The following is a 17,483-nucleotide window of genomic DNA, read 5'->3' as shown; positions in this document are numbered from 1 at the left end:
TTTGCAATTTTGGTCTTTCTCTTACTCAGAGCAAATTTCAGAACTATGTGCATTGAAGTCTCTATGGTTTCTGAGCTGTTGTCAGGAATGTGAAGTTGGCGTATGACCTTGAATAACTTTAGAAGCTGGTCTGTAAGTGGGATTTAATTCCTTTACCACAGTGTTGACGAGCACGGGCGGGCGAGGACCCGAGCAACGGCGCGTACCCGAGTGAGGCCGCGGGCGGGCGTGGACCAGAGCGAGGCTGCGGGCGGGCGTGAGCCCGAGCGAGGCGCGGGTGAGCGTTGACCCGAGCAGCCATGGACCCGAGGAATCGAGCGAGGCCGCGGGCCAGCATGGACCCGAAGACACGAGCGAAGCCGCGGGCGGGCGTGGACCTGAACGAGGTCACGGGCGGGCGTGTAAAACGGGCGGCGACACGAGCCATGGTGCCCGCCCACCTCATTGTGACGTCATCAGTTGAATCTGGTTGAAGAATCTGTGTGTGAAAGGCGGTTGAAAAGGCCGTCTTGTTTTTTTTAAAAATTTTATTCACCAATAACTTGTGAAATATAGGATCAAATCTTAAGTGAACCTGATCATTGCGTGGATGGGGAAAATGAGAGTCAAAATATGTAAAAATGTGTTTTGGTGTTTTGGCAAAAAACACATACACACACACACATATACAAGATGAGACTTTTATAGGTATAGAGATAGAACGACAAACTGCAAAGGAACAGCTTTGGCGATGTCATGGTTTAAATCACCATAAATCACCTCACCATTGGGAGGTCATGTTGCAGTTGTACAAAAAGTTGGTGAGGCCGCATTTAGAGTATTGTGTTCAATTCTGGCCACCATGTTATAGGAAAGGTGTTGTCAAGGGTACATAGAAGATTTACGAGAATGTTGTCAGGACGAGAGGGTCTGAGCTATAGGGAGAGCTTGAGCAGGCTGGGACTATTCCTTGGGGTGCAGGAGGATGAGGGGTGATCTTATAGAGGTGTATAAAATCATGAAAGGAATAGATCGGGTAGATGCACAGTCTTGTGCTCAGATCGGGTAGGAATAGATCGGGTAGATGCACACTCTTGTCTTCTATTTAAATAGAAGACAAGAGTAAATAGGTTTAAGGTGAAGGGGAAAAGATTTATTAGGAATCTGAGGGATGACTTTTTCCACACAAAGGGTGGTGGGTATATGGAACAAGCTGCCAGAGGAGGTAATGAAGGCAGGGAATATCCCAACGTTCAAGAAACAGCAAGACAGGTACATGGATAGGACAGGTTGAGGAATATGGGCCAAACATGAGCAGGTGGAACTAGTGTAGCTGGGACATGTTGGCCAGTGTGAGCAAGTTGGGCTGAAGGGCAAGTTTCCACAATGCATCAATCTACGACTAAATCAAACAAATAAAACACATAACTCCAATATTGTACAATTTAACATTGTTTTTTTTTGTCCAAAATAAAATTTGTGACTAGTTCTCTTGATTGGATTTGCATTAAAAATTTGATAAATTTGTTATGGATGGAATGGATACACATTGTCAGGCGACATACTGAGGGAAGGTGGGGAGTCCAAATACTTTTCTTACTTTCCCAACACTATTCAGAAATATGACTACACTATAATCTCTATGCAGCTGCAAAACTTAAACCAACTTAAACCAAGTGTCAACAAATACTCAAATTCAAAAGGCACCATTCTTACAAAAAAACTGAAAAGGAAACTGAACGGGTTAATGCAACGCAAAAGACTTTCAAATCCACAGATCTTGCAAGCTAAATTTTAAGTAACAATTTTCTCTTTACCTTTAAAAACTCAATAAAATGGTTGCTGGATATCCTTCAGGGTCAATACATGAACTACATTTTCTGTTTGTCTTGGCACTATTTTTCAAATTATCTGGTATCAGTATACTCCTTCATAAAGTCAACAGTAGCGAAAACATTCACCCAACTGTAATTCTACCTAGCTTGAAGGATTTGCAATAGAGCAATAATGACCATTCCTGCAGGATGCAATCTGCGACACTTCATACTTCCTCACTCTGACAGTAGAGGCAGCCCAGGACAGAAAGGGAATGGAAGAGTGTTTAGCAAACAGGAGATCGCGTAGGTCCAGGCAGACTGAGCTAAAGTGTTCAGCGAAACGATTGACCATTCTGCACTTGGCCTCGCCGATATATAATAATAATAATAATAATAATAATAATGGATGGGATTTATATAGCGCCTTTCTAATACTCAAGGCGCTTTACATCGCATTATTCATTCACTCCTCAGTCACACTCGGTGGTGGTAAGCTACTTCTGTAGCCACAGCTGCCCTGGGGCAGACTGACGGAAGCGTGGCTGCCAATCTGCGCCTACGGCCCCTCCGACCACCACCAATCACTCACACACATTCACACACAGGCAAAGGTGGGTGAAGTGTCTTGCCCAAGGACACAACGACAGTATGCACTCCAAGCGGGATTCGAACCAGCTACCTTCCGGTTGCCAGCCGGACACTTAGCCCATTGTGCCATCTGTCATCCAATAAACTTTATAGTTTAGATGGAATCAGATTATGACTGAGAAAGAGCCTAGGGGAAATGAAGAATGTGATTTATGATATTTCAGAGGGAATTGTTTAATTTTAGATGTTTGGTTTTGATTTGTATGCAGCTTTCTTGAAATTGATGTGAAGAATTTTGTGGGTGGGGAAATGTGTGGTTGTCTTTTGTAACAATATTATATCTGCTGTCATACACTAATTATTTGTATATGCAACTTCAACATTCTGTGGACGTTAGTTATAGTAACTAAATAAGCAATACCACAAAAATGCAGAAGAATTTACAGATGCTTAGTTCCGTTTATTTATAAATATTATTCAAGCAGAATATAGGAGTCCACATCCAGAACACAGTAGATTAGTTGACAGAGGTTCACTTGCACCTCTTCCAACCTCATCTACTGTATCTACTATAGGCAGAGGTTCACTTGCACCTCCTCCAACCTCATCTCCTGGATCCGCTGTTCTAGGTGTGGACTCCTATATATCAGCCAGACCAAGCGCAGACTGGGCGATTGTTTCGCTGAACACCTTCCCTCAGTCCACCTGGGCCTACGTGATCTCCCAGTTGCAAAGCACTTTAACTCCCCTTCCCATACTGACCTCTGTCCTGAGCCTCCTCCATTATCAGAGTGAGGCCAAACACAAATTGGAGGATCAGCACCTCATATTTCACTTGGGCAGCTTATGTATGTGGTATGAATATTGCTTTCCTTTTCACTGGATCCCTCCCCAACCTAATTCTCTTACTAGCTTCATTGTCCTCCTGGTTAATTTTGCTGTTTGTATGCCTTGTTGTCACCTTCCCCATGGCCAACAATGAACCATTGTACATTTCCATAATAAGGTCTGTTTGATTGGTCCTTTTCACACCTTGCATGCTCTTTGTACCCTTCCATATCTCTAGTTTCCCTCTCCCCGACTCTCAGCCTGAAGCAGCGTCTCGACCCAAAACATCACTGATTCCATCTCTCTAGAGCTGCTGCCTGTCCCTCTGAGTTACTCCAGTATTTTGTGTCTATCTTTGGTGTAAACCAGCATCTCCACTTCCTTCCTACACATCCCTCCTCTGTATGGGACCCAAGACTGCTCACAATACTCCAATTTGGTCTAACCAGTGCCTTATAAAGCTGCAGCATTACACCCCAGCTTTCATATTCTAGTCCTCTCAAAATGAATGCTAACATTGCATTTGCCTTCCTTACTACCGATTCAACCTGCAAATTAATCTGCTGGGAATCCTGCACCAGCACTCTCAAGTGTCTTTGCACCTCCGATGTCCGAATCCACTCCCCATTTAGAAAATAATCTCCTGCTAAAGTGCATGTCCGCACACTTTTTCAACATTGTATTCCATCTGCCACTACTTTGCCCATTCCTTTCTTCCTCTACACTACCTGCCCCTCCACCTATCTTCACATCGTCCACAAACTTGGCCACAAAGCCATCAATTCCATGATCCAAATCATTACTACACAATGAGAAAAATAGCAGACCCAACACCGCCCCCTGCGGAACATCGCTAGTCACTGGCAGCCAACCAGAAAAAGTCCCCTTTATTCTCACTCTGTCTTCTGCCATTCAGCCAACCTTCTATCCATGCTAGTATCTTTCCTCTAATACCATGGGCTCTCATCTTGTTCAGCAGCCTCACATGCAGTACTTTATCAAAGGCCTTCTGAAAATCCAAGTAAACAACATCCACTGATTACCCTTTGTCCATCTGCTATTTAGTTCCTTACAAATTCCAGCATAATTTTCAGGCAGAATCTCCCTCTCACAAAACCATGCTGGCTTTGCCTATTTTATCATGTGCTTCCAAGTACCCCGAAACTTCATACTTATTAAATGACCAAACTCTTACCAACTACTGAAGACAGACCAACAGGGCGGCACGGTGGTGCTGCTGTAGAATTGCTGCCTTACAGTGCCAGAAAAGGGTTTGATCCCAACTATGGGTGCTGTCTGTGCAGAGTTTGTATGTTCTCTCCGTTACCGCAGGGGTTTTTCTCCAAGATCTGCTGTTTTCACCCACACTCCAAAGATGTACAGGTTTGTAGGTTAATTGGCTTGGTATAAATGCAAATTGTCGCTAGTGTGTATGCTAGTGTTAAGTGTACGGGGTGATCGCTGGTCTGTAGGATATTGTTCATGCGTGGGGATCGCTGGTCTGTGCAGACTCGGTGGGCTGAAGGGGCTGTTTTGGCACTGTAAAGCTAAAATAAACTAACTGGCCTATAATTTCCCTTCTTTTGCCTTGCTTCCTTCATAAACAGTGCAGTTTTTCCAGTCCTCTGGAACCAATCCTGATTCTGGAGATAATTGAAAGATTACTACCAATGCGTGCACAATCTACAGCTACTGCTTTCGGAACCCTGGGGTGTAGTCCATCTGGTCTAGGTGACTTATCTAACTTCAGATTTTTCAGCTTCCCAAGCACCTTTCCCCTCAGTAATAGCGACTGCACTTATCTCTGCCCCAACACTCTTGAATTTCCGGCACGTTGCTGCTGTCTTCCACTGTGAAGACTGATGCAAAAAAAACTATTCAATTCATGCACCATTTCTTTATGCCTCATTCCTCCAGTGTCATTTTACAGCAGTCCAATGGCCAATCTTGCCTTTCTTACTCCTTATATATCTGAAAAACTTTTGGTATCCTGTTTTGGCTAGTTTACCTTCATATTTTCTCCCCATTGCCTTTTTAGTTGCCTTCTGTTGGTTTTTAAAAGGTCCCAATCCTCAAGCTTCCTGCTAATCTTTGCCATATTATATGCTTTGTCAGTCATGGTCACCTCATACTTCCTTAAGAATCTTTCTTCACATTTGGGATGAAAAGATCCTGCGTCTTCCGAATTACTCCCTTTCTAATCATCTTTAGCCAGCTCCTCCCTCATGTCTCTATAGTTACCTTTACTCAACAATAAATCAGACTTCATCTTATCCCTCCCAATCAGCAGGTTGAAGTTTTATCATATTATGGTCACTATCTCCGAGTTTCCTTTCACCTTAAGCTCCCTAATCAACTTATTTGTCACTGGTATAAGAGTGACATGGTCATGACCAGGGAGTAGTTGGTATACGATGGCAACCTTTGTATTTGCAGAAATCGCATATAAAGGTACATTCACCCTTCATGGCAGTGTGATCAAGACTGTCAGCAAACTGAAGGACTGCCTAATAATGCACAAACAAGTCCATCTTTTCCTTCACAAACTTTGAAATGGCGTTATTAAACCTGCGTGGTCTCCTCTAGTTATTTAGACCGAACATGTCACTTCACATATCTGACACTTGACTACCCAATCTGCCCACTATCTTTATGCACCTGTACATTTTTTTTTAAACTCTTCGTTTCACTATGTTCATTTTGAAGTTTCATGAGATCTGCAATTTTCACCTGCACACATTATATATAGTGGTTGTAGCAATAACCTCACAAAATCACCACTGTCAACAACGCTCCAGTTTACCAGGACTATTTTCTGACTTGACACCATTTTTGTTTAATTCATGCTATACTTTATTCGAATTGGCCTTAACTTTGCTGACCATTCTTTGAAGTGTTACTCTTCCAAAAGTCCATGAAAAACTGCGGAAACGTCATAAAGCTTTATACTTTTTGCAGTAAAATAGTTTAAAAGGAAGTAAACACAAATACACAGGAATCCAAGTCTGAGAAATCACAAGCAAATAGTGAGCATAAAGTATATCTAATTTATTCATATTCTTCTGCAAAATATCATTCTCAATTGACACGCTAAAGAATAAACACAGAGCAAATAACATTCATCCATAAACAAACCTTATTTCTCATTAACAGAAATTGAATTCAATGCTCTGCATTCAGCATCAAGGTGTGGTTGTCAAGGTCACGTTGAAGGAGGATTTTGTTTAAGGCAAGGATGGAGGGGAAAATGTTTGAGAAATGCTCAGAGAACCATAGAGTTTAGCTGGGGCCACATGGACAGGAGAGATACAGCATCAAACTTTCATCCAGGTCCAGTGATCTTTTGGCAACCACAGTAAGTAAAGGCATTGCTATATAAAGCACATGATAAAGGGTAGCACAAAGACCCAGTTAAGCAATATTATTCTTAGATTATAGCACAATTGATCAAGAAGGTAAAGTTTCCGATCCTTCATTTCAGAAATAATCATCCAATTATTGCTACACTGAAATGAACAAGTTTTAATTAGTTTGCGATTTTTAAAGTACAAGATTCAAAAGGAAAAAAAAGATATAAAAAGTAATGTCTCATGAACAAAGTAGTTTTATACTGAAAAATATTTTGTACACTAGTTTCCTATTAAGCACTCAGTTAGAATGGTGTTAAAATATCACTCCAATACTCCTGCTATTTCATTTCATAATGGAGGTGAAAAGGCAGCATCTCAAACAAAAATCAATTTCAACAAGTTTCCTTGACATCTTGACCAGTTTTCTTAACAATTTCAAATGTATCCTGATCATGGTACATTAGAATTATTACGGTGGAAAATGAGCAACAGTTGAAGTGGGAATTAAAAAAAAGATAAAGTACTAGAGCGAATCGGGCAGCATCTCAAGAGATCATGGACAGGTGACGTTTCAGGTCAGGCCCCTTCTTTACTCAATGGAAGTGATAAAATGGAAATAATCGCTTCATTATTTTTTCTGCTTACTAGATAAGTTAGTAAGTGAGTTTACTACAGAGTTTATACTTATTTTATCATTTTGACATTATTTGATATTTGAAGATGTCATTGTTTTCTGCGACTACTGAATATTTACAAAGAATAAATATTATTTATAAAAACAAGGTTTGAATATATGCAGTACATATTCAATTGGATCACTTTATAATTGCAATCATAGTAAACCGACCTTAAAAAACTTGTAAATTTTAAAGAAAACACAAGTGTGTGTGCATATACACACACAAGTTTGCATGGCATGGGGGAGAGAGAACGAGAGGGATGGAAAGGGGTCAGGAATAAGCACAGATCCCAGTGCAGTTCCTTGTAGATATTTAATCTGCATTGATACTACTACCATTGAGATCGCCTCCTCTCTTAGTAATTTGGATAAGAGAAATGAAAGGAAATGATAGTCTAAGCACTCTTATTGACTCTATTGTGAAATTAATAACCTAATTAGAATTTTAATTTCCGATTTTTTAATGTCATGGAGAAAGGGGGAGGGGGTGCGAGGAAAGGTCTGAATACTGTATAAAAGCCACAATTAAGTACTATTAAACATAACGTAGCATATTTCTGGTCCATAATCTCCAATTCATATAATTAATTGAAGAAGAAAAACACAAAAGGGATTGGAAAAGGGGAATTTTACTTATTTTCCTTCCACAGTTTAGTCTAGGTGGGGGACAGGGAACTAAAACAAATAGTCATAATGTTGGTGCAAATCCAAGAGATACTACTCTGTTAATGTTCAAACGCATTCTGTCTTTGCCATTTCTCCCCCGAATAAAAGTCAGGGACAGATTCGGTAAATTGACCAAAGCCAAAATATAAGCTGCAGTATTATTATTCACACTCCAAATCACACAACAAAGACCATGACCACCACTTGCGAAAATCGGGGAAGAATGATAAAGCAAACACCGCTGCTCTTTCCACATGAAATGCTTTGCCCACTCACCTGGTTCATGTCCTCGTCCGTCAGAAGGTGCACCTCCCGGGGCTTGAAGCAATTCTGACATTTGCTCTTATTGAAAATATTGGCTTGGAATTTGCGGCACGGATTGTCCTTGGCCCCGGCCAACATCTCGGCGAAAGGAAAGACAAATCCCACCGCTGCAGTGAAATTAAAAGGCAATTGATGGACTTTAAAAGGAAATAAAAATAATAAATCACAGCGGGGGCCGGTGCTGCAGCTCGCCAAACAGGCCGATCGTCACCCGGTTTGAATCCTCGGCGGTCGCCGGCTCATCGCCGTGTACCCGCGGCCTGGGCCTGGTGTGCGAGCGGTTCCCGGCAGGGCCGCACTCGGCTCCCCTGCTGCTGGCGGCAGATCCCACGCCCGCTTCCCCGGGCTTCACTCCATGGCAGCACTGGGCCGCAGCGGCGGCGCTTGCAGACGGGAGGGGGGGGCACTGAGAGGGGGGGCGGGGGAAGCTGCGCGGGGTGTGAGGGCGAGGGTGCTGCGCGGGGCGGGAGGATGCAGATTTAAACCAGGTTCAGCTCGTCTCGAGCTCCAGAACCCTCTGCCCGAAACGGACGAACTCTGCGCCGTTGTGCCGACCGCTCGCGCTGCTCTGCCCGGCTCGCGCGCTGCCCCTCCGCTTATATCGTTCCCTACAGACAGCGCCGCCACCAGGCAGCGCCACGCAGGGTCTGCACACTGTGGATACACCACTTGAATTAAACCCCCGGCAACACAACAGTGTGCATCAAAGATCATGCACCAAGATGCAACACTCGTCCTGTACACAATGTACACCACCAGGATACAACCCAAGGCATGCACACAGTGTACAGAACCTGGGCATAACTCTGGCCGTACGCACAGTGGACACAACACTCACCGCTCACACCGTGTACAACACCTGGAAATAACACCCACCATGCACACAGTGTACATCACCTCAATGCAACCCAGTTGTGCATATGGGGTACAACCATTTAACCACGTTGGGCATGGGTACTGACACCGTGTGCAGTGATAGGCACAACGATGGGTACAACACTACGAAATGTATAGAAGGATCTTGACCGAAGCAAGCAAGTTTATTTATATAGCACATTTCAGCAACAAGGCAATTCAAAGTGCTTTACACAAAGCATTAAAAAGCAATCAAAAGCAAATAAGAACAGCCATTAAAAATAATAGAATAAGACAAGTATAAAATACAAGAATATAAATTACAGTGCAGTGTTAGAAATGAATAATTAATTAATTTAATTAAAATTAATTAAACATCACCTATTCCTTTTCTCCGGAAATGCTGTCCGACCCGCTGCGATATCCAGCTTTTTGTGTCTATCTTAGATGTTGATCATGCAGTTTTGGCCTTGCATAGTATACAGCAATGACTGTACATCCACTGCGTGTTGCATCATGCCATGGAGTCATTAGCATGGAAAGATACCTTTAAGCCCATCCACACCAACCAGGTTTTTTTACTTGAGCTAGACCCATTTGCATGCATTTAGTCCATATGCCTCCAAAACTTTCCTATACATATACCAGTTCAAATGACATGTTAATTATATCCATAATCTACACCTAGTGCTTGCCATATTTACAGCTATCCCATGGACATTAGGCTGGTCACAACTAGGTTTTGTATACCATACAGTACTACTCCACGTCAAGCATTGACCATTGTAGTAATGTGGTACATTAATGCAGTAATGTCTGACAATCGTCCACCTCAGAGGGATATTCACTCATTGGATATATTTAAGGCTGAGCCTGATGAATGCTTGGACCAAGAGAATGAAGGGTAGGGAGTGGAATTTTGGACTAAGGGAATGAAGTTAGCAAAATAGACCAGGCACGATCAACCATATTACTGTATGGTTGAACACGCTCAAGAGGCTATATGACTTACTGTTTTGATTATTGCCATGAGAAATTCTGCCATCATTAACTTGAAACAACCAATCACAATCATCTTTGGAGGTACAGTTCCTGACATTGGACCAATTTTCCCCTTGATGCATATTGCCCCGGTTCTACGAGGCGTCCTCAATGTCACGCGTGATCTCATGAATACCTTGACGACAGAGGGGTGCTCACTCTCATCTCACGAGCCTGGAATTCGTCTCTTTTGTATGTTTGGACCATGGCTTCAAAATTCAAACAAAAAGTGTTGGAGTTCATCAGTAGGCCAAGAAACATCTGTGGAAAGACAAACAGAGTTAATGTTGCTGATCTTGCAAAACTTTCATTAGAACAAGGACCAGTGGAAAGAAAAAGAGGATGTTTAGCAAAGGGTGGTGATCGAAACTTGCTGTTGGAACGCAAGTTATTGATGAGCAGTGCCACTTAGAAACACTGATAATTCCCATTCATTCTCATTGTTGATGATTAAGAGTACACCAGGCAGTAATTAACCCATTTTGATTTGTCCTGCGTTTTATGGACAAGCTACACCACATTGACAGGTAGATGCCAGTATTGTAACTGAATTGGAACAACTTGTCTTGAGTGGTAGTTAGTTATAGAGCAGCTGGGATATCATTGGGTCCCAAAGTTTATTCTGCATCCAGTGCTTATTTTTTTCTTAATATCAGGTGGAATGAATGGAATTCGCTGAACACTACCTTCTCTGATGGTGGAGATCGCAGGAGAAGGTTGAGAAAGTCAATGTAGACCATGTACATGTCCCTGAGCTCCCCACCCCTGGCTTGCTCCAGTTCCCTCACATATCCGAAAGATTGTTAAGTAAATTGACACCTGTAAATTACCCCTACTGGAGATGGGTAGCAGGAGAGTCAATGTGTGGGGGAATAGGTTCCAGCACTTCATGGGTACCTAATTTTCAGCTGTCAAATCTTTCTTGAATCTCTCCCATTAAGACAATAGTCTTGCCACAAGGCATGTTGAAAGGTGCAGCAGTGTAATGCAGAAGCATACTCACTGAGAAACTCAATTTTGCTTGAGTTCATAAAGCATTTATAAGCAAAAAATACACTGTCGTAAAATATCCGCTGTTGATTTCAAATATAATTCAATGCCATCTCACAACTGCTTTTGAGAATGTCTGCTACTGAACTATGGATAGCTTGAAGGATTTTGTACAATGGAAAATATTGCATCTTATAATGATGTCCGTCTCACATGCTACAGGAAAATTAAAATTTTCACGTACAATTAAATATTTAAATGACGGTAGAATGTTTGCATTTTAAAGCTTCTTTATAATCTCTAACATTCTATATAATTGAGGTCATAAAAAGAAAGTTGAAATTAACCTGTGATGCAAAGGCTGGTTGCAATTTCCAATAGGTTGTCTACACTAGATCAGTAATAAAGACAGATCCCTGGTCCAGAAAACACAGAGATAATTTAGGTTATCTCAGTGGATTTAACCAATTCATCTCCAGTTATAGGTGTATGCTAGAAAAAAAAAGTCAGGGTGTTCTGCCATATAAGGTGGAAGAAGAGTACATTTACATTTGTGTATCCACTCATAATACTTCAATCAATTATTGAACACGGAAATAAAATTGCAATCAAATCTTGACAGAGGTTTTAAGTGGTGATGTATGGATTTGATTGATTCCATTAATTTTGAGAGACCCGAATGACAGCTGTCTTAAAGGTATCTTGATATATGGGGTTAGTGAGAGGAAGTGATGCCTGATCATTGATGATGGAGTAAGCATGAGGGGCTGATTGCCTTGTTTTTGCTTCTATATTTTGCTTCTATATTTTGTCTATTTGTAGTCTTGTAGGTCTGTGTCCAAGATGGCTGCCGTGAAGAGAGAGTGGACGCTGGCACGAGTTGGTTGCCGCTGCTCCCTCTTCACACTGTGTTTTTGATTTTCTGTTTTTGGATTGAATCCTGTTTTTAATTTGTGTCTCTGTGATGTCCTTATTGTTATATTCCGATTATATGTTATTCCGATATACTATGGAAGGTGTCCTTGAGATGTTTGAAAGGCGCCCATTAAATAAAATTTATTATTATTATTATTATATTTCTTGCACTGTGTTTCCTGTGTTATTTTACCTTCAGTACTGGAAATGCAAACAACACCAAGCCATATACACAGCACTTGCCTAACATAGAGCTTTACATGTTACATATCACACTCTGCGGTTACATATATATTACATCTTAATGGGAGAGATTCGGGAAAGATTTGAAAGCTGAAAATTTGGTACCCATGAAGTGCTGGAACCTATTCTCCCACACATAATCACACTATGCAGTTACATATAAAATCATAAACATTTATAGCAGAAAATGAATAGTTCACTCCAATATGTTAATGCTAAAGCGCTATTGAGACCAATGATAATTTCCATGTCCAGGTCTATGTCTTTCAAATAATGGCACATTAACTCCTCATTCAGATGATGAGGGATTATGATGAGGGATTCTGCCAGATTTGACTTTTCAGCCAGTAAGTTCCAAGTTCTTAAATGTAAAATAAATTCATCAATTTCTCTCCAATTCTTCTAATAGTTCCTTAAATATATACACCCTAGTTAATTAAGTCTTTGCTAAGGGTAGCGCAACCTTCTTATTTACCCTATTTAAAATTTAGCCCTAAAATGCTTGACATTACTTACAATGTACAATTCATGACCAATGAAGTCTTATACAGCAGTAACCATATGTATGCTACAATTCTACACCAATGCTAATACAGACATAACATCAGACATATCAATTCTGATGCAGGACTTCAAACTGAAATACCAACCATTCCTTTTCCCCCACAGTGTTGTTCGACCCACTGCATCTGCAGTTTCTTATGTCTTCGGAAGCTGATGTGACATGTATATAAGGTGCATATCCTGCTCAATAGTGATAATAGTGATAATGTGCAAGGCAAAATATAAATAAGGAAAAAAGAGGTGCAAGTCAGAACAATAATACAATAATCTTGGGAGATCTTGAGTTATGGTTACAGTCAAGACAGTATAGTCTGAACAGTATTTGTGTGGCAGATGAACTTGTGGAATGAGTACAGGATTGTTTCCCAGCATAAATTATAAGATGTGAGATGTTGATGGGCTATGGTAGATTGGGAACCCACAATAAAAAGTGGGTGAGGGGGAAGAGAAACAGGTATGAATCCAGGGCATAAGAGAGTGGAAAGCAAAGGGGGGAGGGGGAAGAAGGGGGGTAGGGGGTGTTGTGTCTAGGTCAGTTATCTAAAATTTGAGAATTCAATTAGTTACCATTAGGTTGTAAGCCATTGAAGCAGAATATGAGGTGCTGTTCCTTCAGTTTGCAAGTGCTCGCATTCTGGCAATGGAGGGGGACCAGGATGGAAAGGTCAGTATGGGAATGGGAACAGGAGTGGTTAGCAACTGGGAGATCCTGCAGGCCTCGGAGGACCAAGCACAAGTGTCTGCCGAAATAGTTGCTTACTATACATTTGGTATTGCTGATGTAAAGGAGGCTACATCGGGACTACTGAGTGCAGTAGATGAGGTTAGAGGTAGTGCTCGCGAGCCTTTGTCTCACCTTGAAGGACTGCTGGGGTCCCTGGATGGATGTGAGGGAGGAGGAGTAGGTACAGGCGTTACATCTCCTGCATTACAGATTAGAAACATCCCTTTAAATCTAAAACAACAATAACAGGAAAAGTGATCCTGTGTGGCAAGAAGGAGAAGTTAAAAATGACACAAAATCATAGAAGTCTTGTAATTTGACAATAAGAAGAAACAGGAAGCCTGATGATTAAGAAAATTTCATGATAGTAATGAGTTAGTCTGATATTAGCAGCAGGTAAAATGATGAATTCTATTATTGAGGAAATGCCAAATGTCTGCAGAATGCTACCGGGATCGGAACCCCAGAGTGAAAAATAACCCTATGCGCAGAGTCCAGCAGTCCATGCCATTTATAAGCCTCAGTCAAGGGCTCGATAGGTGACAAATTTCAGAGGAGGTGACCTTGGTAATGCTGAGCATCTAAAGATTCTGTTCCTCAGGAATGTCAAGATAGGATGATAGTTGTCTATAGTTTTGAGCAGGATAGGTTTCTCAGTAATGAGCCTTTCTGCACCTCCTCCAACGGAATACACAAGCATTCAGTTCAATTCAATTCAATTTTTTTTCAATTCAATTGCCCTTTATTCTCATTCAAACAAGCAAGGTTTGAATGAAATTTTGTTCCTGCAGTCATAACAGCAAAAAAAAAAAAAAACCTACAATTAACACAATTCCACATAAACATCCATCACAGTGAATCTCCAAACACCTCCTCACTGTGATGGAAGGCAAAAGTCTTATCTGTTCCATTTGCAGCAGCAGTAGCTGGAATTCACTCATAGCAAGTCTTCTGCAGTTGAAATCAAGTCCATAAAATCATGGAGCTATAGAGCAAAATATTTGTGTGGTCTATATGATTGGCACATTTTCTTACAGTATGATTCAATTTCCAAAGGAGAGTTTGGAGATTGGCTTTGCACTGCTTAATGATCTCATAGAATGCAGATCATTAAGGGTCTCGACCCGAAAGGTCCCTTATTCCTTCGCTCTGTAGATGCTGCCTCACCCACTCAGTTTCTCCTTTTTTGTCTACCTTAGTAGAATGCATAAATCACATCAAAAACAGTTCATGCAAGCAAGCACATGTCCATAGAGGAAGTTCTAAGATGAACCTCCAGAAGAGCATAATGTGATTTGGAAATGGGTACAATCATGTTCACTCTATGTGAAAACCATTTGAAACATGTAGTATTTAATATAATAGCACTAAGTGAATACAACATTTAACTTCTTGTATATTCTCTTAATTTACTTATTGAGCTTTGGTTAGCTTTAAAAGGAAGAAGACAGAACTTAATGGTGTTGCATAAATCAGTGGCATTTCCCAGTGGCCATTTAAAGTAGATTTTCTTACTAAAGAATTGTTACTGTTGTAATAATATTGTTATGGTATTGCTTTTATCAGTGATTATTGTTTCCCATATAGATCTTATTATTTTATTATTGGGTTCTTTAGTATCAATTTCTATGTAAATTTCTATGCCGGCCTTGATTTGTTCTGCCTTTTTTTTCTTGCCTCAATTTTATTCGCCCCCCCCCCTCAACCTTTACTTTCAGTCTGAAGAAGGGTTCCAACCCAAAATGTCACCTATTCTTTTCCTTCAGAGATGTTGCCTGCCGCACTGAGTTAATCCAGCATTTTGAGTCCATCTGCACATCACTTGTCAGCTCCAAGGTGGCCTGAGGTAACTGCAAGCCACTTAATTTCCTTGAATGTCAGCGAAGCACCCCATTTATTCTGATATCCCCAAATACTTTGTTTATGACTGTTTTAGATATATTCTGTTGCAGTATGAATGAATGAATGAATGAATGAATGAATGAATGAATGAATGAATGAATGAATGAATGAATGAATGAATGAATGAATGAATGAATGAGTAATACCCAGGATAGGCTTTCCTTCCTTGTAATACCCATGATAGGCTTTCCTTCTGTTAAATACCATCTGGGTCCTTTGCATGTGATAGAACTTTGAATTACATATCAGCCTGTCCCTCGATTACATAAACGTTCCATTCCTGTGAACTGTCCATAAGGCGATTTCTCCATGTTAGAAATATTCGTTTTCTAAAGTTACGCACATTGTATCCCTCTGCATACACTTTAATTCCTCCATTTTCAAACTTATGGAATATTTACTATGTCCAATGAAACCAATAAAGCATTTTAATATTAATATTGCTTGCATGAAAATGCATTAAAATGTGTGGGAGAAGTCAGATTTCTCCAGCTCAGGTATTTCATAATCCAGAAGCCTTTGTATCTTCATAGTTCCCACTTGATTCAGGCAGCTCAGAGATCAATGACAGTGGAGGAGAAATAAATCGTGTCCACCATTTCTATTTTATCTTTCTGCATCCTGTTTTGCTTGGTGTTGCGAACTGAAAATCTCTTGTTACTGTGTTTTTGATTTATTGGTTTGTTGAAACTGAAATCTGTATTTTGCTCATTGTCTGACCCTCACAGTTATCATCCAAGGTTGGTAATTGTTAAAATGTATCACAAAAGATTTACTTACAGAAACAGGCACTCTGCTCATCATGTCCTTGACAGTGTTTATGTATTACACAAGCTTCCTATTACTTCTCTTTATCTAAACCCAGCGAGAAATCCTTGTATACCTATCTCCCTAGTGCTCTTATCTCGTTTCCTCTTGATTGTATCTATATAACAATTATTGAATTGCCACTGAATTAATGTACAATCGTGCTTAACTCTTCCTTCCGACTTCCGAAAATATTATTCATTGTCCTTCAATTGCTTTGATCGTGACAAAAATCAAGAAAATCTGTCCAGCATTGGAATGCGAGAATGGTGCAGCGGTAGAGTTGCTGCCTTACAGTGAATGCAGTGCTGGAGACACGGGTTCGATCCCGATTATGGGTGCTGTCTGTACGGAGTTTGTACGTTCTCCCCGTGACCTGCGTGGGTTTTCTCCGAGATATTCGGTTTCCTCCCACATTTCAAAGACGTACAGGTTTGTGGGTTAATTGGCTTGGTAAATGTAAAAATTGTCCCTAGTGGGTTTTGGGGAAAGTGTTAATGTGCGGGGATCGCTGGTTGGCGTGGACCCGGTGGGCCAAAGGGCCTGTTTCTGTGCTGTATCTCTAAACTAAACTATAAACTAAACTAGGATCTTCTGGTAGTTAGAATATTTCATTGGAATAAAACAAATAAAAAACTTTTTGCAGAGCATGCCAATATTCCCAGAATTGATATTCTTGATGCATATTCCAAAAGTTGTGAAATGTGGTAAGACAACTCTGACTTTCATTTGAACAGTTTTCAGAATTCAGCAACCTAAAACATAGAACAATGTAGCACAGCATAGGAACAGGCCCTTCAGCTCACATTGTTTGCACCCACTGTGATGCCAATCTGAAATAATGCCATCTGGCTGCACATAGTCTATAACCCTCCATGCTCTGCCTGTTCATGTATCTGTTAACAGTGAAAGAATTTCAGACTTACTCTACTTTTATCCACTGACTTGCTTTGAAGTAGGGAAGCAGATGGATTTTAAACACAATATCAAATTTAAACACAGAGATAAAATATGGTTGAGGTATGAAAAAATGCACATGGCTCAGTTGTGCCATTCTCTTCAGAAGCAGTTTATCAGGCATAAGGTTTATCTACCTCATAAGCACATAACTCCCTAGAAGAGATGAACAAAAAGACAATTTTAATAGTAACCTCAATAAAATGAAAATTGTTTGTTGTTGTGAGAGAGTGAATTTCATAGATGGCTTTTGA

At 40.7% G+C, this 17,483-nt stretch overlaps 1 protein-coding gene across 2 annotated transcripts in view; it reads right to left on the bottom strand.

Annotated features, from left to right (window-relative positions):
- The window catches only part of LOC116988057 (protein outspread-like), a 298,795-nt gene extending 289,978 nt beyond the window's left edge, over positions 1 to 8,817 (bottom strand). For both annotated transcript variants that reach the window (XM_033044495.1, XM_033044494.1), the window contains exon 1: positions 8,184 to 8,817. In XM_033044495.1, the coding sequence (XP_032900386.1) occupies positions 8,184 to 8,309 (126 nt within the window). In that variant the 5' untranslated portion in view covers positions 8,310 to 8,817. The remainder of the gene's footprint in view (positions 1 to 8,183) is intronic.
- Positions 8,818 to 17,483: the final 8,666 nt, after the last annotated feature.

This window comes from Amblyraja radiata, chromosome 26, assembly GCF_010909765.2.
Source record: "Amblyraja radiata isolate CabotCenter1 chromosome 26, sAmbRad1.1.pri, whole genome shotgun sequence".
In the NCBI taxonomy this organism is placed as follows: domain Eukaryota; kingdom Metazoa; phylum Chordata; class Chondrichthyes; order Rajiformes; family Rajidae; genus Amblyraja; species Amblyraja radiata.
This window is presented reverse-complemented; position numbering and strand designations above follow the sequence as displayed.